The sequence below is a fragment of the Pipistrellus hanaki genome, assembly GCF_964339955.1.
Source record: "Pipistrellus hanaki genome assembly, chromosome: 20".
NCBI classification, from domain to species: domain Eukaryota; kingdom Metazoa; phylum Chordata; class Mammalia; order Chiroptera; family Vespertilionidae; genus Pipistrellus; species Pipistrellus hanaki.
The window spans coordinates 1,262,087-1,288,070 of NC_140522.1; the positions used below are offsets into that span (position 1 = coordinate 1,262,087).

General features: G+C 42.2%; 1 protein-coding gene across 13 annotated transcripts in view; it reads right to left on the reverse strand.

Annotated features, from left to right (window-relative positions):
- Positions 1-25,984, reverse strand: part of CFH (complement factor H) — a 132,458-nt gene that overhangs the window by 99,948 nt on the left and 6,526 nt on the right. For 10 of the 13 annotated variants that reach the window (XM_084868665.1, XM_084868655.1, XM_084868664.1 and 7 more), the window contains exons 2-8: positions 24,130-24,315; positions 23,458-23,563; positions 22,786-22,862; positions 21,818-22,009; positions 20,778-20,948; positions 18,653-18,826; positions 16,972-17,166 (exon numbers count right to left, since the gene is read on the reverse strand). In XM_084868665.1, the coding sequence (XP_084724791.1) occupies positions 16,972-17,166; positions 18,653-18,826; positions 20,778-20,948; positions 21,818-22,009; positions 22,786-22,862; positions 23,458-23,563; positions 24,130-24,315 (1,101 nt within the window). Of the gene's footprint in view, positions 1-1,825; positions 2,217-2,745; positions 2,929-3,157; positions 3,332-4,816; positions 4,994-5,907; positions 6,082-6,800; positions 7,008-7,491; positions 7,669-8,664; positions 8,842-10,314; positions 10,498-10,610; positions 10,794-11,768; positions 11,949-12,644; positions 12,822-14,427; positions 14,611-16,386; positions 16,564-16,971; positions 17,167-18,652; positions 18,827-20,777; positions 20,949-21,817; positions 22,010-22,785; positions 22,863-23,457; positions 23,564-24,129; positions 24,316-25,984 lie in introns of those variants that run through there. The other 3 variants (XM_084868656.1, XM_084868657.1, XM_084868659.1) reach the window with 3 other exon arrangements.

Consider the following 25,984-nt stretch of genomic DNA (forward strand, 5'->3'; position numbering starts at 1 on the left):
CACCCAAAAACTGCTGCTGCCACGTCATCGCAGCTCAGCAGCTCCTGCATTGAGCATCTGCCCCCTGATGGTCAGTGTGCATCATACCTACTGGCTGGTCGGACCATCAGATGGTCGCTTGCCTTTTATATATATAGATTACCATTACCACTCACCTTATATAAACTTTGTTCATACAAGGTTTAAATTTTTCAGTGTTTTGCTTTCAGGCAGTCACTTTTTTTTTTTTTAATACTATTCTTTTTTTTTAAGTACATTTTATTGACTTTTCACAGAGAGGAAGGGAGAGAGATAGAGAGCTAGAAACATCGATGAGAGAGAGAGACATCAACTAGCTGCCTCCTGCACACCCCCTACTGGGGATGTGCCTGCAATTAAGGTACATGTCCTTGACTGGAATCGAATCTGGGACCTTTCAGTCTGCAAACTGACGCTTTATCCACTGAGCCAAACCGGTTTTGGCATCAGGCAATCACTTTTAAAAAATATATACATTTATTGATTTCAGAGAGGAAGGGAGAGGAAAAGGAAGATAGAAACATCCATGATGAGAATCATTGATCGAATGCCTCCTGCACACCCCACTCCGGGGATCGAGCCCAAAACCCAGGCATGGGCCCTGACCAGGAATTGAACCATGACCTCTTGGTTCATAGGTCAATGCTCAAACATACGAGGTGGGCTCAACTAGTTATTTTTTAATACTTACATTGGTCCTTTGTGAAACGGCTCCTAACTGGGTTTTCTCTTTATTCAATTCTACTTCATCTTTTTTTCTTATTGGCTTGTCATTGTAATCTGATATCAATAATTGCGATTAATGGATGCATTTATGCCATTTGCCAATAGCTTCTAATTTGTCCCATGTTTTTCTGGTAGTCTTTAGAATCCTCTGTTTTCTTTTACATTAGTCTATGCTTTTAGCATTACATTTTATACAATTTGTTGGTGATTAGATATCTCTTTTTAGTTGTTGGTCTAGGATTTATAATAATCCATTTTTGGCAATCAAATTGTAGTTGATTATTAATGGAAATGGAGGCGTCTTGCAAGCCCCTTTGGACTTTGATATCTACTGAGTGATCCATGAACTTCACTTCTGGCAGGTCACCCTGACCATATGCCCACATCATTATGAAAGAGTTCTTCATATTTCTCAGAATGTGTTGTCTTCCTTTGCAAATGTATTTATTTTAATTTAACATATTCTAGGGGCTCAAAGGTGATATATGTTAAAGATTGAGGAATGGGAGGATGTAAGAATTGAACCCAATGCCCACGTCTCTAATACCTGAATTGAACTGTATTTGTGATAGGTATTTCATTGATTCCTGCTAGTCTTTGATCTGTAACCATTGGCTCACTTTCATAGCACACTGGGTGAATGTGTTGTACATGTTCATACTCGGTATTTTACCAGTTTTCTAATCTGTGTTACAATAGCTAGGTCCCTGATTGGAATCTAGTACCTCTTTATGACCTGTTTGAATTATTGTATGTGCTAGATGGATATGAAGATGTTGCATTTCATCATTTTGGGAGTATAGTGAGCTACGGATAGGTAGCAAATCTAAGTAATAACCTCTACCATCTATTGCCAACAGGGGAATGACACAGTTTGGTTTTTGATATGTTTGTGAAGTGATTTTAAGGTGAAGATGGAGACAAGCATTTCCCCATTGTCTCTGGAATAAGAGTCTCAGAACGCCCCCACCCATCATGGAGAAAGCTGAGAACATTGGGAGGGTGATGGGGGAAGCAGAGGGGTAGGACATGGCGTCTAATTTCCGGCCAGAGACGTTTCATGAACGGAACACACAGCACCCTGGTTTCTCACACTTTAATGAGACGCTTATGAGAAGTGACATCTCCCACCTGGCACTTAACACGAACGTGATTAATGAATAAAAGTGAGTCACACCCAACCCGAAAAATAAATTGAGAAGAATTAGATTAATATTAAAACATTCTGAATGGAGGTGCAGATTTTAATGTGAAAACTGCCGTGTAGCTCTCATTTTACCAACAAGTGGGAAAGTCCATTTTCCCTTCTCGACATTGTACTCGGAATGCAGATCTTGGTGACTTGGGAGAATAGCCATATTGACACCTAAATTCAGTGTAATCGTTTGTTTCAGAATAGAGCTTTTTCGCATATGACCATTTAAACTCTATCTTATGTTCTTCCAGGACTTCTGGTGATATCACACATGCATCTGAAGGTAAAAAAAAAAAAAAAAAAAAAAGGAACATAAAACTTTAGGTAGTATACAAACATTTTCCACAGAAATTTACACCTTCATGTAGAACCTTCTATGCAGATCGAGGAATTTATCCTCAAACCCTTCTGCAAACCACTGCATTGAAAATCCTTTGTGTAGCTATAACTCATTGTAAACTATCAGTGATGGAAAGTGGGTACTCTGTGGAACGTGTGATCCCTGTATGTTAAAATCAACATTCACAATGTCAATTATCCTTTGAAGGGCTTTCATTAAAGAACCCTTGAAGGGGTGGTGGAGGGGGAGTGGGAGGAGGGGGCATAAGTGGTGCTGGGGGAATACATTATAATATAGACAAATGATAGTTTCTTGCTGCTGTTGCTCAAGAATTTTTCAGACGTTATACCCTCAGCCATGACTATTTGGTGGTCAACAGAAGAGGCACAGTCCTCTGTTGGAAGCGGCAGACATGGCATTCATTCCACGGATGTCCCAGGGCCCAGGAGGATACTAAAGGACTTACCCAAGCATTTGGGTGGCTCAGACCACTCTCCATTGCGGCACGTTATTCTCTTGTTTCCGTCAAGCACATAGTAGGCCTGGCACTGATACTCCACTGAAGACCCGGGAGCGTAGACTGCTAATGGATTCGAGATAATGTCTCCATTGTCAATAGCGGGAGGGCGCCCACATTTTCCGGAGGAATCTAAGAGAGGAGATGGTCTGATTTATTGGGTGAGCAGTGGATTTTAAGGAAGCAGCGGAGTAGCTACACTCACATCCTTCTGGCCCCAAACCCACTTACAGGAAACGATAGAGCAACAAACCCGAGTAACCAAGTGAGGGCCAGCTGGACAGGAGTACAGTGGCCAAGGGCTTACAGAAGCTGCTCAGAGAGTTTGGGGGGTGGACGGGGGGAGAATGAGGCACCCTACCCTTGCACTCAGGTGGGTCTGTCCAATTTCCGTTTAAGCATGTCACCACTTCATTCCCGAAGAGGCCCAGAAGGTGCCTGCATTGATAATGTGCTGTCTCCCCGTGTCGATACCTAGACTTCTCCTCTGGTACATAGGCATTTAGCACTGGGGGAGGGCTGCCACAGGAGAAATCTGAATAAAGAGGAAAAAATGAATCTCTAATGCAGCGATCATTTAGATGCAATTGAGACGGAAAGTCTCCATAAATTTACATGCAAGTTTGAAAAAAAGAAGATAAAACTTTTTTTTTTTTTTTTTTTTTTTTTTTTTTTTTGTAAGAGGCAATTTTCTACATCTTAAGTTTCTTTCCCATCCTCTCTCAAAGGTTAATAGAGATTTTTAGGCAAATGAAAATGATGATCATGCTGTGCAAAGCTTTTTAGTTTGATGCAGTCCTATTCGTTTATTTTTCTCTTTTGTTTGGCTTGCCTGCGGAGATATGTCAGAAACAAATATTGCTGTGAGAAATGTCTAAGATGTTATGGCCCATGTTTTTTATCTCCTGGGGTTTTTATAGTTTATAACCTGACATTTACATCTTTAATCCATTTTGAGTTTATTCTTGTGTAAGGTATAAGACGGGGTCCAATATCACTCTTTTGCTTGTGTCTGTCCAATTATACAAGCAGCATTTATTAACCAGTGGCACCCCAATAAGTTCAACCAAAAGTTTAAAACATTTATAAAAGTAAAAAAAAAAAACAAAAAAAAACATGATGGTTTTTCTGAATATTTTCCTTTAAGTTTAGTAAAATACATGTAGATGATATAACATCAAAGTGCATTTATAAACCCAAGAAACACATAACAAACATGCTATTTGGCAGCCACATGTGGTTCACAAGCATCATGTGTGAATTGTGACTTTAGATCCTTAGAAAATGAGTACCAGGTTCTTAAGAGAATAAGAAGCTAAAGAAGATGATCACTTAAAACATCCAAACAGAAACTGAGGAAAAAGAACAGTGCAATGTGTTTACAGTTCCCTACACACACTCGATGACTTGAGTGCCTAATGGCACTGCAGAGAGCGCTGTGCAGCTCATTGGGGGGTTCGGGGGGATGCAAAGCAATAAGAGGCTGAAGCTACGGTTCCCAACCAAAGAGGGCGCAGAACCCGCTGGGAATTGCTACGTTTTCGGGGTCACAACCCCTGAGCTTCTGAGGCTGAGGCTGAGCGAGCCTGTGAGTTTGCATTTGACTTTCTACCCATCCCCCCAGATGCCAACACGGCCGTTTTAAGGGTCACACTCTGAAACAGGGCTCGGGGGCTCCATGCCCACCATTGATACACATCCCATTCCTCCATGTTGAGGCATAGACCTTCCTTTATCTGGCCTACACCAGATCCGATGTCCATTTTTTTAAAAATATATAATTTATTGATTTTTTACAAAGAGGAAGAGAGAGGGATAGAGAGAAACATCAGTGAGTGAGAAACATCAATCAGTTGCCTCTTGCACACCCCCTACTGGGGATGTGCCTGCAACCAAGGTACATGCCCTTGACCAGAATCGAATCTGGGACCCTTGAGTCCACAGGCTCAATCCACTGAACCAAACCGGTTTTGGCCCGAGGTCTATTTTTAATGGTGCTAGAAGCCATTCACCAAAATACCTTTGCATGTGGGTGTTCCGATCCAAATGCCTTCCTTACACTGTATAGTACCGGATCCTTCCATTTGGTAATAGCCTGAACATCTATAAGACACTTGTGCTCCTGACTTGTATGAGTTCTTCGGCTGGACTACGAAGTTGGCATTGGCAAAGCTGGGTGGTCTAAGACAAGTATTTCCTGAAAAAGCAACAACAGAGACTTTTCAGTAAATCTTAAAAAGTACAAATCAGGCAATAATTATACTCTAGAATCATAGACACACACCAAACCAATGCCTACTGTACAATGTTTTTCCTATAACTTGAAAATGTGAGCCATCTTGACTCAATTACATTGAATAATTTTACATTTATCAAAAGTGCAACGAGGAGATGGTGGTATTGAAAGCCTGAGGAGATGGGCATACAGGTCATGATCGAGACCAAACTTCTTACATCCAAATTCTTATTTGTCCACTCAGGCCACCAACAGTATGCACACATTTCCATTTTTTGCTTCTGCCCAAATCGTTTCCCATAATTGCATCAAACATCTTTAATTAACTATATTTTTATTGATTTCATAGAGGAAGGGAGAGGAATTAAGAGCCGGAAACATCAGTGATCAGGGGGAATTATTGATGAGTTGCCTCCTGCTGGACCCCCAGTGGGGATCACACCCGGGCATGTAGCCTGACCAGGGAATGGAATCCTGACCTCCTGGTCGATGCTCAACCACCGAGCCACATGGGCCTGGCTACATCAACCATCTTAGAGCATTATGGATTTATGAGGAGATAACTGGTAAACTCTCAGTGAATTGAATATTGATGAGGTTGGTGAGCAGGGACCAGCCATGACACAGGAAGAGATGGGAAGTCTGAGGGTGCCCATCAGAGCACATGGACAGTGAACATGGATGACATCAAATGAAATAATTTGGCTCCTGTTGCCAAACTTCTCATATGACTATTAATTCTTCTATTAATTCTCTAGCAGAATTCAGAACTTTTAGAGAGACCTTCTAGAATTAATGCAGTTTTATAGTTGTACCATGGACGCCCTGAACTAAAGATATTCATTAGCATTAGAATAAAATGAAATACACTATACTTATGCATTCTGGTGGTTGGGACCAATTTCCTCCTGAGCAATCAATAGCTGCAGGGCCACGGACCCGAAATCCAGGTTCACAGGTGTACGTGTATTGTTCCCCATGTGGATAGCTGCTTAACATGGAAGGTGGATTAGCATTGGAAATTGCAGGGGGTGGCCCACAAGGAAGTCCTAAAAAAAAAAAAAAAAAAGAATGAAAGAAAGAAAGGAAAGAAAGAATGACTGTATTTACTACCTCTGAACTTCATTTCATATCATATTTGGTACTTTCATTTGAAATCAAATGATCACACAGGCACTAATATCACATGACAGAAAAGGCGCACAAATGCTTCTAGGATCACCAAGATGGCTGTCCAGCTGTCAATCTGAGCAAGAACTTGAATGAAAACTGTGAAACATCTGAGAATGAGGGTGTCAATGCTTCTCTAACTAACATGAGCAATAAAAAGAAACACTTTGAGAATCATCTTAAGAAAAGTATCCTCTACTGTAAGAGATCAGCAGGGACAATGGAGGGAGAACATAAATCTTTATGAAACTGGCGACAAAGCCTTCATTGCAACCCATATGACTATGCAGGAATATGAACAGGTACACTTATATGAAGAGTTAGGTTTCATTTAATCACATTTCAGATTTTGTAGGGGGAAAAAAAAATGCCCGAAATACAAGTGATTTCATAAGGAGCCAATAAAATTAATAAAAACAGGCCATTGATTTGTTTATGTAAAAATCATTTGGTTAACATTAAAACCTATATAAATGATATGTAATGGTTTTATACTTTTATAATTCTAAAGATTTATTTCTCATGATTTTGATGACGACGATGAGTTATCTTACTGACCTGTGCCAAAAGAGAACGTTAGTTTGCATGCTGTCCTTACCTACACACTGTGGGGAAGCACTCCATTTTCCCAGGTGGCATGTTATCCCATCTTCTTGAGATAATTCAAAACCATCCTTACAAATATAACTTAATGTGGTGCCATGCTCATATATGGGTTCCAGTGTTTCTCCTCCGTCTTCTGAAGATCTGGATGACTTAATGCTTCCATGTTCTACATGAGGTGGTTGAGGACATGGAGTTTTTTCTATATGAAAGATAGAGGTTGAAAGGTCAAACACAAGGATATTGTTTATATTGAAAAATAAAATCCAACAATGCTTGGGATTGTCAAGTAAGGTCAATGAAACAAGTTAAATTATTAATAACTAAAAATATTTGAAGCTTGCAAAGATATATGTTTCCACAAAGTTGATGCTACTATCCATTTGTCCCATATGCCTCTTCAGTCTCCTGCTGTTCTTCTTGAGGAGTGAAATACCCATAGACAGAACTTTGGCATTTCCACTGTCACCGGAAGTTTCTGTTTGCATTCATTTCCCATTAGAAGTGAAATAATGCTTATTGTTTTCTGCACCTGGATGGTATGTACTGTTTGGAGATGAAGTGGAATGGATAGGGGAGAGGGACTCATTTTGTTTCTTTACACAAAGCCGGGGTGAGGCGGGGCTGGGGGCAAGGGTTTACCCTCACCGGAAAGACATTTCTATTGTTAGCGACCCACTACTGACCCACACAGCGCGGTATTGACTGCCATCGTCCATCCTGGCACACCATTTCCTCTCCTTCCTGGATCAGAAAGTTTTCTTGACAGAGGATAGATATTTTTTCTCCTTCTTGATAATTCACGGTCAGGGTCATATTTTGAGAATTGGGGATCTGGGGTGGAGGTGGACATCGTGGTGCTTCTAAAAATATTAAAATCAGATTTCTTGATGAAAAATCATGTGTCAAAATATTAAGATAATAATTCAGTGAATAGAATAATCAATAATAATGCAGCTGGAGAGACCAAATTATAATGCTCTGTTCTGTGTTTCAATAGGTTATCTTTCCATCTTGTTTGTCACTCTAACTTGTCTCTTTGTGTCTATATGCCCATGGCCTTCCCTGTAGGTTCTGTCCTTTATTCCTCCTGTTATCACCCTTGGGTAGCTTATATAAAACTAGAGGCCTGGTGCACAAATTTGTTCACTGGTGACATCCAGCCAGCCCACCTGGATCAGGCTGGCCGGAGTGGAGGGGCCACAGGCGGTTGGCCCACTGGTCTCACATCCTGGTTGAACTCCGGTTGAGGGGACCATTGGCATATTAGCCTTTTATTATATCGGATACTTTCTGTATATTCTAGGCCTGAGGAAATTGGTAAAAATATAGAGGATAGTGGGTCAAAGTGCCCTCCAGTTCAAGAAGATCAATACAGATATGAAAAGTGGAATGAACCCAATGTTACTGGGATTGGTGGTGGCAATAAGACTCAGTGCTTGCCAGACAGATATATGTGAGCAAAGACATATGCTTAGATGGGTAGATTCCTACAGCGATCGGTGGATGCAGACATGGATGGATGTGTACATAGATGTGTACACCCATAGGTGCTTAGATAAATACACAGGTTACAGGCATAGGCACATCTGAAGGTAAGAACTTTATAGCAATGGGATTCCAATATTAACGATCACACCCACTGCCAATGTGACTGTACTGCTGGGTGGTGTGTTGATAGCTGACCAAGGCACATGATACAATTCATACTCAGGGACAGTGTTTTGGTTAGTTTCTAAGTTTTCTTCCAGTTTCATAATTATTGTCATAATACATACTTAGTAAAAATAATTTTAAGACACCTTTTACAAGGGAGGAAGAAAAAGCACATTTTGGGAATTATCTAAAGAAGAGCTCACCTGTACAGGTCACCTCAGGCTGCCATTTTCCATTCATGCAGACTGAGTGTTTCTGCTCTGACTTACTCCCACATGTGTAATTTATTTTCCGATTATGCTCATAGTAATCCCGATCTGACAACTTTGTCTCAGAGGCAATTGCCCTGGATAATTTACACGTCTTGATTTCACCTGTTGCTGCAAAATGAAAATATTCCATTGAAGACACTAATTATGAAAGTCCAAGCAACTAATACAAAAAACAGAAAAACAACACAACAACTATAGAGTCCAGACTCTAATGAAATAGGACTTTAGGACCATAAATTCCACCAGGAAAGTTCTTCCTGATCATGTTGCATGAGATGGGCTCCAATGTGTGAACATACACTCCTATGTCCAGTATTGAAATTTCAGGGACAATAGTCATTATAAAGACATGTTGCCCTTTGGGGATTGATAGAACATTGGGTTCACCTTTTACCTGATCTACATAGGAAAGAGTCCTACATCACTAAATATGGTCCCATTTGAAATCCGTAAATTTTCACATCCATTTTTCTTGACCTCAAATATCTCTAAATTATTTTTAGTCTATAACGTTAATGTGTTAAAAAGGCAAAATTATCCGTGGAAATAGACTATGTGAATTTCCTAGTTTTATTATATATTTTTCAATAAATTTAATGTTCAATAACGGATTGGTCTAAGTTGCAGGATACAGAATGTGAACATTTCAGCATATCTTTACCACGATCACCAAAAACTAGAATAAGATATTGCTTGTTTGTGTTTTACATCGTAACCTATTTTGTATATACATTCTTAGGATCTTTGAGAAGCTATTTATTCATCATGTCATCCTATATCTAATAATATTGTATAGCCATAAAAACACATTTATGTTGGTTTTGGTATGTTTTAGATACTACAAAAGTTTTCATACATAGCTACATATTTAAAAAATGCAATGCAGGTGGCAATCCTTTCTGAATTTGATAAGGCATCAGTGTAGATTTTAGGAAGTTTTTGTTCATAATTTGTTAATGATGAGAGTCAGGTGAGGATAAACAGAATAAAGAGAAGTCAAGCAACTGGCCAAAGAAAAGTAATGATTTTGCAATGCAACCTAAAAAATATATATATAAAATCAAGGAGGCTAATTTAAAACAGACAAGAGGCTTGAGAGTTGGTCTTATTTTGGGGATGGATCCAGAGTGTTGAAGGAGACAAAATGAGTCACGTTCTTCAAGAGATGATGACTGAAAGAATACTTGTAGTCAAAAGAAGGTGTGATGGTTGTGGTATGTCTAAAGATGCTTGTTTTCTGAAACAATTAATTTATCAGGAGAAAAGAAACATCTTGAATAGAGTGAAAAGCAAGATTATAGGGAGGTACAAAATAAACATCAGAGAAGAAAATTTCAATCATATGTCTTTAAGTAAAATTGAGCTTCACAGGTATAAACAATATCAATATTAGGGACAGACACATAAAATTCTATTGCTAGTTTCTATTTTTCCTTTATAGACACTATTGAACTATAGACAATGAATGTTTGATTCACTATAGTTTACAGGCTGACATTTCAAAAATAGGGTTGCATGTAGAGCTTCACAATGAAAAACATCCAATGCTATTAAATGTCAATTATAAAAGGGTCTTCTCACCAATGCACTGAGGTGGTTGGGTCCACGTTCCCTTAATACACGTAACTGAGCTGTGACCAACCATTGTAAAGTCGTCTCTGCAAGTGAACTCTACTGAGTCTCCATGGTGATAGGAGGGCCGTGCTGGGGACACCACCTTGCCATCAGTCAGATCAGGTACGTCTCCACATGTACTGTGCTCCTCTGTGAAAATCCCACAACAAACATTCAACTTTCAAGTGCATGTGAGGTCTTGATATGAAGAGAAACACAAAGTGATGACGTAAGTCTAACCATTGAAAGTGGGTATACATTACCAACACACACGGGCAAGGGTGTCCACTCTCCGTCCACGCACTGGATTTTCTTAGCGCCCTTCATCAGGAACCTGGGGTTGCAGGCATACTCCACCACCTCACCGTGTTCATATTGCTCTTTAGGTGTGTCTGCAACTGCCCCGTTGGGGAGTCGAGGAGGTTGATCACAGGATTGTACTTCCTCTATGGTAGAAATTCTATGTAACTAAAGGTTGAAGTGTCTCTTGTACAACTGTTGATCCAGCAAAATGAACAGATTTTTTTCTTTAATCTATAACTTATTACATATCTTATTATAGCATTCTTTTGAGAAAGGAAACAGAATGGTGTTTACACCAGATGCATGTCTCCCAGTTCTGTCATGATACAGAACTAGCATGTTGGACAGAAATGTAAGCCCAGGAAATGTTTGCTATTCTAGATCAGGGGTGGGGAACGTCTGGCCCAAGGGCCATAAAAGGCCCGAGAAATCATCGGGTCTGGCCCTGCCAAGGCATCAGAGGTTATTTAATTAAATGTTTGACCAATTCCAGCGGGATAATTTTTAAGTTGATAATTTTGTATGGTCTGAGAATGATATCATAAATATCCAAAGGCCCTTGGCAGAAAAAAGGTCCCCTGTCCCTGCTCTAGACCATCTAAACCCATATGCAAATCAACGAACAAAAAGGACTGTGCAACTATTCACATTCCACGGAAACATTTCATCAAAACTTATTTTGGGATAAAAATCATTGGAGGCAAGCATTTGATCAACAAATTTTGAATCTACCTTATATGGTATATGGCATTGAATGAACTCTACGATGCTTAAATATTGTTTAGAAATTCTCAGGGAAACTTGAGGTGAGATCCATGCTGATAGAAATGTGCAATACAAATGGTGGAAGTTATGCAAAAATTCTGACTTAAAGAGATCACTCTAACTTCACTCAGTGTGTCCATCGATGGAGATTTTCAATATTTAGTCCAAAAGACACTTAAAGATTACTTCCTTAAATAAGAAAGTGTGAGGTATCTACTACCCAACACACATTCCTGGCTTAATGCACGGAGTTATAGACACATTGGTAGCCAATAGAAAATTAAGGGAGGAAAAGAACAGCTGGTATCCAACATCCTAATTCTTGTTTGAGCAAGTGTCAGAGAAATAATCACCTTTACATGTCGGAGGATTAGTGGACCATCCAAAGTGGTAGCACTGAAGAGAATCTGGTCCAAGAAGAGATTGGATTCTATTTCTGCAGGAGAATTTCAACACGTCTCCAATGACATATTTCTCTTTCTGAGGCCGAGCAAGAATCTCCTGCTCTATAACAGGAACAACGCATTCTCTTTCTATAAAAAGGGTAAATAATTTAATGAGAAATAATTTAATAAGACTAATCAGTGCCAAGTAAACTTTACATGTCATGCAAAAATAAGTGGCTGGGTGTTACATATACAGAGAGGATCAAATAAAGACTCTCCTTGGAAGTGGGTTATCTATTATGTCTGACACATCCCTCACATTCATAGGGGACCCTCTGATAGCAATAGATGTGTCCTGAAAACTTACTTGAAATATCAACTCTCTTATATTGGATCTGATTTTATCAATAATTCCAAGGATTGTTTGGTTTTCAAAGCTTTACACATTCTGTTCCCATGAGTTGGAATACCCCGGATCCACCCAGATTCACCTTCTATTTCTAACCCCGGAAAACAGACAGCAGCTTGGCAGACATGCAGGAGATTCTTGTAACTGTCCTCAGAACTATTCCCAATCAGAAAGTAAGGAAGTCCTGTCGGGACCTGCAGAAATGAACCCTCAGCTGGGAGGTGTCAAGAAGCAGCACGGGAGAGAACTGCTGAGGAAGTGGGAAAACATATAATGTGGGTCACGAGTACCCAGGTTTACATAATATAAAAGGTTGTGTTTAGAATAGCAAAACACATGCGTGGCAAACCGTGGAGTGCAAAGTAAGAGTGTGGTAATGAATGGGCTACACACACATTTTGTTTATTTCGGTGATCCTGAAAGTCAGTACTTACCATGACAGGTGGCTGCATCAGACCAACCATTTTCACCACACACTATGGTGCCCGTGGTGCCTCCTTTTCCGTTTTTATATCCATCCCGGCATTCATAGACCAACTTGTCATTGACCTTAAACCACGTGCCATTACTTTTGGCTCTGGCATTCTCAAATACTGGCATGCCACAAGATTCTAATGCATAATAGAATTCAAGATTTCACTTCTAATACTATTAAACGGACAATTGAATTATGTAAGCTCCATCCCAAGAATAAAAAAGCTTTATCACTTAGCATGTGCTAATAAATTATGCATCATATACAAGTAATCTAAGTGATAAATCACTGTCCTAAAATCATTACTCACTATAAAAGCATGTATTTCTACACAGCAGTTTTACCATCACTTAAATTATCCAAAAACATTTATTTTAAGAATATTTTTTTCAATGCAATTAAACTTAGACATTGATTCCATGTTAGCAATAAAATAGGCCATAATAGGTGCATTGTACTTTTTTTTGGCAAAGCAGAATAGCATTTTGTGAGTGTACAATAGATGCCAAAGTTATTAGTAGTTGTGACATATATGCCAGGAAAAATGAATTAGTTCAACAAAAAGTTATTTTTCAACAGTGAGAATAAACTTAACATTCCATACAATTAAACATTCTATACAATTCTCCTTTAACACATAATAACTTTTAAAGCTCACATGCCAATATAGCTTTTTCAGATATTTTGAATGACATATATTTTTTTTATATTTTTCAAGGTCGAATGTAAAGGTAGTTTTATATTTATAGTTAGTATAAGAAAGCAAAATGTTAAAAGATACTCTCAATTTTCACTAACACTATATTGGAGTGGTGTTAATAAAAGTTTAAATAATTTAGTTCGTATTTTATAACATACTATGCAGCTCATTAGCTTAAAGTGTTAAAAAATAGACTAAAACTATACTAATAAAAATAATAGACACATTTCTTCCTTTCCTAATGAGAGTGTTGTAATGAATAGTTGACTGCAACTTAATATAAAATGGGTCTGATATGGATGCAACCTTCAGCATTTTTTCTTTGGCTGGTTCCCATGGTAACTATGGAAATGGAAAGCAAGGAAAACAGTTTTCATTCACTTAAAGTGAATGAAAACTACCACTGCGTGGCTTGGGATGAATAAGAAAAAAACAGCAAACAGTCGCAGGGAACGTTCATAAACTTGGAGGCCATGAAGCAGAGAGCTCTCTCCCCGCAGCGACTCTGCTTCTGTCCAGATGCATCTCCCAGTCTCCACTCACTGCACATCCCTGCAGGGTTCCTACAGGAAGTGATGTCTCAGATGATCTCCCCTGCAGCATCGGACACATAAACCACACACGTGACATTCCTCTACACCTGTGTTCAATGTGCCCACATTTCACTTCAAAGCCTAACTGGTAGGTGTAGGAACAAAGTCTCTGAAAGGGAAGTCTGGTCACCTGACAACGGGTACAAAGGACAGGACCTCAGCTCAAATGCATGAGCTCACAGCGGAATACACACAGGCCCCTAGGCAGCCTGCAAAACTCAGGATGTTTTATGGTGGATAAACCTTGAACGGAATGATGGACCTATGTCTACCCTACTAGTAATTCATTGTAAAAGACAAAGGGAAATTACATGGATTTTCTCCCAAATATCTTATTTAGCTTTTTCAAATAGAGCTACATCAGCTTCTACTACCTCACAAAAAGGAAGTCAGTTAGAGTAAACGTTTGTTCAATAAAATAATGGACACCACAGTCATGGAGGACTTACTAATGCATCTGGGTTGAGCGGACCATCCCTTCTGGAGGCATGTAATATGCCCGGATGTGTGACCATCTTCTGTTACATAATCTTGATTGCACTGATATTTTGCTTTTTGATTTATGAAATATGTAGACTGAGAGTCAGAAATAAATCCATTCTCAATTTTTACCTTTGACGTTAAACATGTTGCTAAAAGGAAGAGAGAGCATAAAGAAACGGTGAGCATATGGTCGGCAAACAGTTTCCTAAGGACTCACACAGCATTACAACCTAAGAAATAAGGGCATTTGTCAGTGGAAACCTGGAAAATCCTACTCATCCAAAGCATTGTGTTGGAGAAAGTAGGTTATGAGTTTCCAAAACTGTGAAATCTAGACATTGAATACACTTGGGGGGACTAAGCCAGATTCGAAACACTCAGGATGCCTTGTGGGAAATTATTACAAATCGGTTTGTCTCTTGATTCTGGAAGCTTCCAGCATGCCAGAGCTCTCCTAGCGCCAGCCCTTTCCTGTGACCCATTGGATTTCAATCTTGCTAAGAGGTGGCGCCTGAGTGCTCTCACCATGGGAAGCAATGGCACCTCAGTGAGGTGATGGGTGTGCTACGCAGCTCCATCTGCTGGGCATGTCACTGCGTGTGCTTCTGTCACAATAGCAAGCTGTCCACGTTAAACACATGTGATCCCCATTTTCACTCACACCCCATTCCTGCTGATAACGGAAAACCCAACTGAAAACAGAAGCACCTGAGCAGGAATCAACTGGAACCCAAACACTAGAGGAAATGTAGAGTGAAAAGGAGGCTCATTGAAAAAAAGCACTAAAATAGACAAAGAAAGAACAGTGAAGAGGGTGCCAGCCCCACAGACAAGGAGGAAGCGGAGCCAAATCCATGAAAAGGACCCTGTGAGGCACATGGACACGGCCAGTGCCTAACGAAGGTTCTGGAGACACAGGCTCACCCCATGGCATCTCCATTCTCACTGGGGCTTGGTTGGGAGGTGGGGATTTTCCAGGTCACAGCCCAGGACATGCCAGTCCTACTGAATAGGAGACACCAGCGCTGAAGACCATAAGCAGAGAGGAAAAACCCCTAAGGAGGGAGAGAGCTCTGCCAACCTGCACGGCGATCCCTAGATCCTTTGGTGAAGGCATCCCACTAGAGTGCAGGGTGGAACCGCTGAGGATGGGCAGAGCACAACTACCAGAGGCAAGGCCTGCCAGGAACCAACAGATTCTGAGACTCCAGGGTGCACACAGCACTGGAAACATGCCTATTCACCAGTCACGTGAAAACAGGTCTCTAAACTCAAATCACTGAGGAGGGAAGCCAAAGAGGCCTTCTCCTTCTGGACCCTGAGTCTGCTCCTCTGTGTAATGGCGCCCACACCAGCCCCAATCATTGGAAACCCAGCCTCGAGTGGATCAAGTTGACCGGAACAACCTGGACTTCCAAAACTGAACATCAAGCCATTGGGACTTGAGGTCTCCAACCTCAAACCCCCAGAGGTGCATTCTGGGAAGAGCAACTCGGACGGGTGAGATTGTTGCTCTCAGGGACTTTGGTGCCCCCAGCGTGGGCCACGGGCTCCAATGGTGCGTGAACCTTCTCAGCTGGGTTCCCGGAGCCCTATTGCCTGGTGATTGTCACAGTGTCTGTTCTTTGTGGGGAAGATGGCAGAGCCTCCTAATCTGCCATCTTGTGCACAACACTGCTATTACAGGTTTGCTCTCTGCGGTCTTTTGCTGTTGTTTTTTTAAATTTGTATCTACCAGTAGGCTTCCTTATTTTTCCATGGATATACCAAGAAATCAGTGTTTCCACTCATACACACTTGAAAAAATAAAACCATGTAGGGCCATTGCCAAAATTAGAAGGTGATAGAAACCGTTTGCCCCAGTTACTCCAGGTGAGTGTTATAGACAATCACGAACAGACTGGCTGTTAGACCGGTTTCCTTACCGACACGGGTACACCTGGGAGGAGGGAGCCAGCCATTCTCGGTACAGGTCAGTGAGGTCTGCTTGTCTTGAAGCGTGTAGCCACGATAGCAATTAACTTGTACAGATTGGCCCTGCAAATATTTTTGTGGAGATTGTGGACGATGTCCATTTTCCAAATAATCGAAAATGCATTTTCCTGGGAATTATAAAATGATGATAAAAACTCATAAGTGAGGTGAAAAAAATTGAAAACTATCTTTATAAATCTAAATTAGAAATCAGAAGCATCCAAAAGTAGCACATAACTTAAGAAACACGACAGTTGCTACCAAGTGTTTTTAAAATCCATATTAAGTGGTATTTATCTGTAGTTTCCACAATTGAAGTATGTATAATTGCTATAGGTAGGCTTGTAGATCTATTTCCATTTCTCATGCTGCTAATGAAGAAGTTTTATTCTTGATGAAAGAGAAATACAGTATCGGTCTTTCTGCTCAGAGACTCATCCTCCCACCCACTCTCCCCGCCAGGCTTAGCGGTGCTCATGGTTGCTCTCTCCGCTCTGAACTATTGCCACGTGCACAGGACAGAGGGGTTCACTCACTGCGGCAGGGCAGTTTCGGGCTCCATCCATCTGTTTTACAAGTAATGTAATCCCAGGAGCTTCCTGTAGCAGTCTCATAGTTTTCATCACAGTAATAGTAATACCATGCTCCTACGGATACTGGGAAGGATAGTCTATATCTATCTTCCCCATGGAGGCGTCCATGTTTTATTTCTGGGAAGTCACAGGGCTTAACTAGCAAGTAAAACAAACAAAACACAGCATAAGTCACGTTTTATCTTAAGAACGTTATGAGAGATACCTTGATTCATTGATGAATTATATTCTCACAGGCACATAATTAAATTGCACTCATTGCATTAGGCTTTCTAGGACAAGAAAGGTTATAATCTTCAGGTGATGTGAGTAACACTTGTTCCCGATCATTTCACAATGTATGCAAATATCGAATCATTACAGTGTGCACCTGAATACAACACTGAGGTCAATGTTATCTACATAGACGGTCACTCTCCTTGTAATTGTTCTGCACACTGGGGTCTGTGTCATGGTGGTCACGGCCTCCTCTTTAAGGCACCTGACTGCCCACATTCGTTTGGTCTTGGCCTTGAGTGAACACAGAGCCATGGACGTGCTATGGGTACCATTTCACGTGTCACCATGGAAGATCCAGCTGAAGTGTGGGCCCCTTCGACAAAGAACTGATATACGAGGAAGAGCAATGAGATTGCAGAGACAGAAAACACTGGGGAAGGGGAAACCCCCCAGGAGTCAAATGCCCTGTGGACTGAGGGGCGTGTGTGACCGGGGATGGCTTTAGAAGGTGCACAATGTCTCCCACACTCACCCCCTCAGACAAGGGAGCCCCATGCCCCTCCCTTGAGTGAGGCTGGACTTAGGGACGGACGCTCTACTGAAGAGTTCAGATGGCTGAGGGCACCGTGTGTGACCAGGTCAGCGATGCTCTGGAGGCGGGTGCGGAGGCTCCTGCACACGCCCTTGTAGTGCGCCCCGTGAAGCACATGATGCAGCCCAGCTCCCTCCGACCCCCCACAACCTGGGCAGCGTCCCAGGGAGCGACCCAGAACAGGCAGCTAAGCGGCTCCCAAATGCTGACTCCGCCAGCGCTGACACACAGGGGGCTGGTGTATGAGGCAAGTCTGTGTTGGGAGTTTGTTCTATATTAGAAATCAATATCTAATGTCCTAGGTGCTACCTGGCTGTGTTCTTACCAAATGTTCTCATTCACATATTATTGTAGAATATTAGCAAGAGAAATATATATTCATACATACACACGTATTTAACATTGCATACCAAAAAAAGTTAAGTTTTTATTAACCAAAATGTGGATTTGATCTTAATTAGAATTGGAGGCTTTGGACATCAAAGACTGCTTTGAAGACTCTGTGTTACCTTCTCATTGAGGCCAAGACCCCCTTGATTTTTTGTTGATGTCAGAGAGGAAGGGAGAGGGAGAGAGAGAGAAACATCAGTGATGAGAGAATCATGGATCGGCTGCCTCTTGCACGCTCCCTCCTGGGGATGGAGCCTGCAACCCGGGCCTGTGCCCTGACCGGGAATGGAACGGTGACCTCCTGGTTCATAGGTTGATGCTCAATCCCTGAGCCATGCCAGCTGGGCAGATCCTCGGTATTTTTAAGTTTAAGAGAAGGAATTGCAGAATTAAGAAGTGGGTCAACTTAAGGAGGGAACTTACAGCTGCACCTCGGAGAAGGTTCCCAGCCCATGGCAGTACATTTTGCCGTATTTCCCTGGGTGGGAGGGTAAAAGCCACTTTTACAGGAGTATGTGATTCTGTCTCCCACTCTGTATCCGCTCTTGTCAGCACGGAAGTGACTGTTTGCAATTCTTGGAGGCTCGCATGTCTTTTCTGAAAAGTAAAAGTACATGTCTGTTATGCAGCAAACATTTGTAAATCATCGAGGACATGTGAATTATACAGAAATCCCATGAAAATCACCAGGGACATGAGAATAAAGTGAATGTCATTGTTTTTGTTCTTTCCAAAGAGCTAAAGGGCATTCAAATGAGCACCCTGTCCTTACATATATTTTCGCAACGGTTATATAGAAACTAGTAGAAAATATACATGATCATCTACACATGTGTTAAATAAAATATGTCTCCAGTATTTGATGTTAATCAACACTAACCTCAAATGAACGTTAAATATGTTTATTTTTTGCCTGGCCAGTGTGGCTCAGGGGTTGAGTATTGACCCATCAATCAGAAGGTCATAGTTGGAGTCCTGGTCAGGGCACATACCTGGGTTGGGGGCTTGATCCCCAGTGTGGGGTGTTCAGGAAGTAGCCTATCAATGATTTTCTCTCATCATTGATATATATATATATACATATACATATATATATATATATATATATACACACACATATATAATCTATTTCCCTTCTTCTCTGAAACCAATAAAAATATGTATTTAAAATATGTTTATTTTTTCTCACTTTAATCTGTTATATTTATCATGCTTTCGTATTTTCAATGCAGTCCAGTCTACATATCTAGTTTTCACTTCCTAGTATAGTTGCACTTAACACCAATGTTTGAAGTCAAAATCTACAAGATATATATAAAAATACACGTTTCCCTAAGAGACCAACCAAATACTATTGGGAGAATTTTGTTAAATTGATTAAGAATAGAGGAACTTCTGGTGGTTGCTTTCGAGCAGTGGGCATAATCTCTTGACAAATTGTAATCCCCTGCTCTCATAATCTCCACTAAAGCCAACGGTGCTGGTAAACCATTGCCAGGGCCGGTGTCTCTAGCAAAAATACTAACAGCTGAGGTTGAACAAACGTGTGAGGCCACATTTTTCCTACTGTTAGAAACCATCACGAAGATTTGGAAGACGAATAATAGTTCCATATTGGCATTCCATGCTGTGAATCAGTAGACACATCCAGTTTGCACAGGGATGGATGAATTGGGCCAAAGGTGGTTTGTATTTATCAGGTTGTGGTACTTTTCATCATTCCTGCAAATGACTTATTGTCAGAGATTGTCCCTTAATGAATGCAGTGACAGGGTTTTTTTTTTTTTAAGTATATTTTTATCGGTTTCAGAGAGGAAGGAGAGGGAGAGAGAGAGAGAGGAACATCAATGATGAGAATCATGGACCAGCTGCCTCCTGCATGCCCCACACTGGGGATGGAGCCTGCAACCCAGACTGGGAATCAAAGCATGACCTCCTGGGTCATAGGCCGATGCTCCACCACGGGGCCACGCTGGCCAGGCAGAGATCAAAGTTTTTGTTGTTGTTGTTGTTGTTTTAAAATATTTTTTATTGATTTTTTACAGAGAGGAAGGGAGAGGGATAGAGTTACAGACATCGATGAGAGAGAATCATCGATCAGCTGCCTCCTGCACACTCCCCACTGGGGATGTGCCTGCAACCAAGGTACATGCCCTTGACCGGAATCGAACCTGGGACCTTTTAGTCCGCAGGCTGACGCTCTATCCAGTGAGCCAAACCAGTTAGAGCGAGATCAAAGTTTTGATAAATTCTTCTCTACTGAGACCCCCAACGCTACAAAGCAGGGACCCGATGGGAGAAGAGTTGTGTCTTATCCCAGCGAAGGCCGTTTTAAGGTGCCTTTTGCGGCTTAGTTCCCCGTTTCTTACAAACGTGGGGAGAACAGATGCCCTTGGGGGGGCCTTCCCTCCCCGCAGGTAGGCCTTTCCGTGGTGGCGGGCGAAGGGGGAGCATGTTGGTGCCAGGAGCCGAGGCCCGGAGGGTGCCGTGCGTGCACAGGACCGACGGCGTGCACCGCAGCAGGCGCCCGCGAGGAAGGGGAGGTCACCTTGGCAGGACGGGGGCGGGGTCCACCCCCGCTGGGTGCAGACCGTCTCTGCTCTCCCGCTGTAGGCGTAGCCCGGCAGGCACTTGTACTGCAGCCTCTCGTTCTCCTTGTAGGAGGCCTTCGGGGACGTGGGCTCTCCATTTTCGATTCGTGGGACTGGGCAGGAGATGTCTGGGCGAGGGGGTGAGATTCCAAAGTGTCTGTTAAGGACGTGAAAGGAAGGTGCCCAACGCAGCGCCCCAGGAGGCCCCCAGCTGTTTGCACTGGGCAGGGCAGGCAACCGGGCATATGTGTCTTTATCCCTCCATTGCCTCCCACCCCCACCCCCACCCCAAACCCATTCATGCCCTCGCCCCCGTAGTGTCTGTGCCCATTGGTTAGGCTCTTATGCATGCGTACAAGGCCTTTGGCTGGTCTCTCCCCTTTATCCCCACCCTCCCCTGCCTTCCCCCAGAGGTTCGAGCATCCGGAAGTTACCATTCTGACTACAATCGTGCTGCTAATTCCATTGGGTTTGAGGGTAGCCCCGTCCTGCTGAAATAAACACTCATCCACTGTATACATAACACTGAACAGAGATCTAAGCTGCTGTGGCAGGCATTTTCGCTGAGTAACCTGCAAAAGTACGTCTGTTCTAGCTATTGGGAATAGAGAGATGACAGACGGAGCTATTCACTGTTGACTTTGTAAAGAAAAAAAAAATTAATTGATCTCATTTGGATGACAGCTCCAGAAAGCAATCGGCCTTCTGCGCGGGTGGTGTCATCCTCCAAGTTTTCTATCCAAGAAAACGGGGCACCACCGTTTCTTCCGTTATAAAACAGAGGTTGAAATGGTGCATGCACCACAAGGTCACTTTGAAAGTATAACGAGGTGACACGCATCAAGACCTCAGATGGATTGCTGGGAAGTAGTCAGTGCTCAATCAATGCCATTTGATATCAGTTCCATATAGATTCTTTAGGAGGCACAGTGTCTCTGCAATGCCTGTTTTCATGAGAGAAGAAAATCCCTAAAAACGCACAGAAGGGGTATCTTACCCACACAGTTGGGCTTGTCTGCACTCCACTGGCCGTTTCCTGAGCAGTGTATTTCTGAAGGCCCGCTCAGCTTGAAGCCCTTGTCGCACTCAAACTTGACCACCTGCCCGTAAGTGTACTCCTGGCTCAGTTCGAAGGCGCTGCTGATGAGTCTTCCATTCTTCGGTGCCTCCACGGGTAAACACTTAACCACTGGAAAAGGAACGCAACTTTTTCTAATAGGCTTTGGAAGTTGGCCGTGAAAAATACGTATCTACACAGATGGAGGTATAAAAATCAGCAAGATAAGATCGGAGGAAATTACTTAAATGTTTTTCTTTTCTTTTTTTTTTTCCCTTAAAGAAGCATTCAATAGAGCTGTTTGTTGGAGATAAAGTCCACTAAGTGGAAAAAACAAAACAAAACAAAACAAAAACAAACAAAAAACCAATATTGAGTTTCTCTCTCATAACCCCCTGAATTAAAAAAATATATATTTTATTGATATTTTACAGAGAGGAAGAGAGAGGGATAGAGAGTTAGAAACATCGATGAGAGAGAATCATCCATCAGCTGCCTCCTGCACACCCCCTACTGGGGATGTGCCCGCCACCAAGGTACATGCCCTTGACCGGAATCGAACCTGGGACCTTTCAGTCCGCAGGCCAACACTCTATCCACTGAGCCAAACTGGTTCCGGCCCTGAATTTTAAATAGTGATACTTGTGTGCTTTCTAGAGGTTAGAATCCAAAAGGAAAGAAAAATAAGTTCCAGATTTCTCAAGTGCTTGTTCTTTAAATATTAGATCGGATGAGGTTGAATTCCTATTTGGTTACTGACACACAGAACAATGTAGTGGTAAAAAGGTCAGAGAGGCAGTCTGTGCTATTTCAGAAACCGTAAGTAACCATTTGCAGAGGAGACACTGAATTATAGGCGGGAGGAAGCCATGGGAAAACATCCTCGGTGTTTTTAGAACTGTATGTACCGTCACACAGAGGCACGTCATTGGTCCATCCGTCTGCATCACATTCCCGGAAATCGATGTCCCCTATCATCTGATACCTGAAAACCAGAGACAGTAGGGCAGTGAGCTAATGGGCTTTTATAAGCAACTTTAAAGTCGATACCATGCTGAATGTCCAAACTCCCTTGGAAGGAAAATGAGAAGCATATGCATTTTCCTCTTCCTCTTGCTCTCCGTTGTCATCTCTTAAATTCCTTTTTTATCTTTCTTAAATGTTGGTTTTCCTTCCTTAAGACCCTCAAGCTGTAGGTAGACCAGAGATAACCATAATCCTTGGTTCACGACGCCAACTCTTCATTTCACGCACAATATGCTATTATTTTTTTCAATGAGTCAGTGAATCAGTTGCACTTAATAAGAGTCATAAGCTTTATGAACGGTCACCCCAAAACTAAAGCCATTAGACGCGATAGTAACCAACAGCTGACCTATGCTGCCCCTCCTTCAGCCTTCCTCCATCCTTCTCCCCTCCAAGATGGCGGCATGTTCTGCTCACTTTGGGGCTTCTTCCCTAACCAAGGATCGTGCCAGGGACGGTTCCTTGGTGTGGTGTTTCTGTTCAGAAGTTCCTGTCTACGGTATCCGTGATCAATGACCTCCACTCACACGCGTGGTTTTGGAGTGACTACTTACCCCTCATCACACGTGTAAACTACCTTGGCCCCGTATTCGAATTTGTCTCCTTCTGCGAGTTCGAACGAACCGAAGGGCGTGTCACCCGGGTGCCCACAGGGCTTCTCTGAAATGGAGAAAGGCCGGCAGTAGTACCACCTCGCCCAGAAACACCTTCCCCTGAGGCTTCAGGGACAAGGGGAGTTGACGCTGAAGTAGAGGACAGGATGGAGGATGCGGAAAAGCGAAGAATGGCAGAGTCGTTGCTTTAGAATGGAACTCATCTGTACACGTGCTTTTTCAAATTTGGAAGATTACCCCCCCCCCCTTTTCAAAAATTATAATGTTTTTATTGATTTTTAGAGAGGGATAGGTAGAAACATACATGAGAAAGAAACATCCTTGATTGGCTGCCTCCTGCACGCCCCCTACTGGGGATGGTGCACACAACACGGGTCTTGCCTGACTGAGAATCAAGCCCATGACCCCTTGCTTGGTTCATGGGTTGACACTCAACCACTGAGCACACCGTCTTTAAAGAATGAAGACGGTGTCGGGTTTCATATTTAAGTGATAACACTGAGACAGTCCAGCTGCAGAATTAAATTACAGTATTGCTGCTACAGATTCAAACACTCCGTCTTTCCGCAACGAAACGTTCCTGTCGATGTCGCACACATGTGGCTGACTTACTTTGACATGTCTTGTGTGGGTTGAGGGCCACCCAGTTCCCTCCCCTGCATTCCATGGTGATCACACCGTACGTCCGGTACCCAGGGCGGCATTTGTAGGCGGCCTTCGTGCCTTGTGGGTAGGCCTGGTCAGACCAGGAGCCCGTCAGAATTTCGGTCTGTTTTCTCGGGGGAGGACCATTACAGTCTACAAACAAGAAACACAGAACAAGGGCTCAAAGCAGCTATTTAACTAGACAGTATGTTTAGGTTAGTTTTACTTTAAAACACACACACACACACACACACACACACACACACGCACACACACACATAAATATACTAGAGGCCTGGTGCATGAAAATTCCTGCACTTGGGAGGGGGGGAGTGTCCCTCAGCCTGGCTTGCACCCTCTCCCAGTCTGGGACCCCTCGGGGGATGTCCACCAGCCAGCTTAGGCCGGCTCCCCTGTGACTGCCTCTGCGGAGGTGTGGTGCCGGGATTGGGACCAGGCAGCCCTCTTTCCTGCCCCCTCTGCAGAAGGGGGGTGCCAGGACCACCATGGCTGGCCTTGGGGTGCAGGCTTGCTGGCCCTGCCCTCTGCCCTCTGGCCGTTCTGCCAGGTCGCTCTGGTCTATAATTAGCATGTTAGCTCTTTATTATATAAAATAGCTGGTCTATATATAAAACATACGTTTTAGCTTACGGAAATGGAAGCTGCATACATTTGTAGGAATAACTTTGCAGAGAAATAGTCACACTTCACTATATTGTTTTAACTGCTGCCTTGCACTCTTTAAGTTGGAAAATATATGATGTGAAGAAGAACACAATGAGTGAAGGATGTGCCCTCATGGGGAAGTGAGTTGTTACATAAGTAATGAAAGATACAGACTTTCTGTTATAAACAGGTACGTTTTTCTTTAGAAAAAGAAAGCATGGTAAGGTGATCTGAACACAAGAAATGAACAATGGTGCTCAAGCCTACTGTCATTTTTGCTAATATTTTTGATACTGACTACTGGTTAATTTAGTTATAACTACTCCTGATGTTAGAATGATGATATTACTTTTCAAAATGGTACATTTAAAGATACATTAAGGAGAGAGAGAGAGAGAGAGAGAGAGAGAGAGAGGGAATCATGGACATGGACAACAGTGTGGTGATTTTGGGGGTAGACGGGGGAGATGGGGATGGAAAAATAAAATAAAATAATATAAATAAAGTGCATAGCTAGCACATACATCATTACTGTTTGTTTGTTTGCTTGTCTTTCATTGCTAACCTCCTTTCCTGAGTTGGTTTCATACTAACGGTTTAATGTCCTATTCTAGAATTCCCTTTTTAAAGACAAGGTGAGAAAACAATCGGCTAGGACAGATCTCATCAGGGAACAGATTCGTTATTAAAACCTTTCCAGCGTCTCAGACAATAGAGAGCTCCCACGCACCAATTTTCCTGGGAAGATTTCGCAAGCTCTGAGCACCATCATGTTCGGGAACTTGGCAATCAAGGATTCCAAGGTGCGGTCTGGATTTCGGGAAGTGAAGTAAATGTATTTTTTGTTTTTGCCAGTAGGTGGTGGTAATGCCTAGCCAGGAAACCACCCAACCAACCTCCTCCAGCCTCCCAAGGGAGTTTTTGTTTTGAAGTTTTTGTGTGTGTGTTGTTTTTGTTTGTTTTGTTTTGTTTTGTTACATGTTACTGTTCATGTTTGTTTTTTTTGGATGAAAATTTTGTTTAATTACAAGCTAACAGTGGTTTTTTTTCTTTCCTTTTTTGATATTCAGACTTACTGCAAGGCATTCAGATTATTAGAAAAATACATGAGTTAAATTTCAAATGTAGATGCCAATACAGTGTGTCGAGAACTATT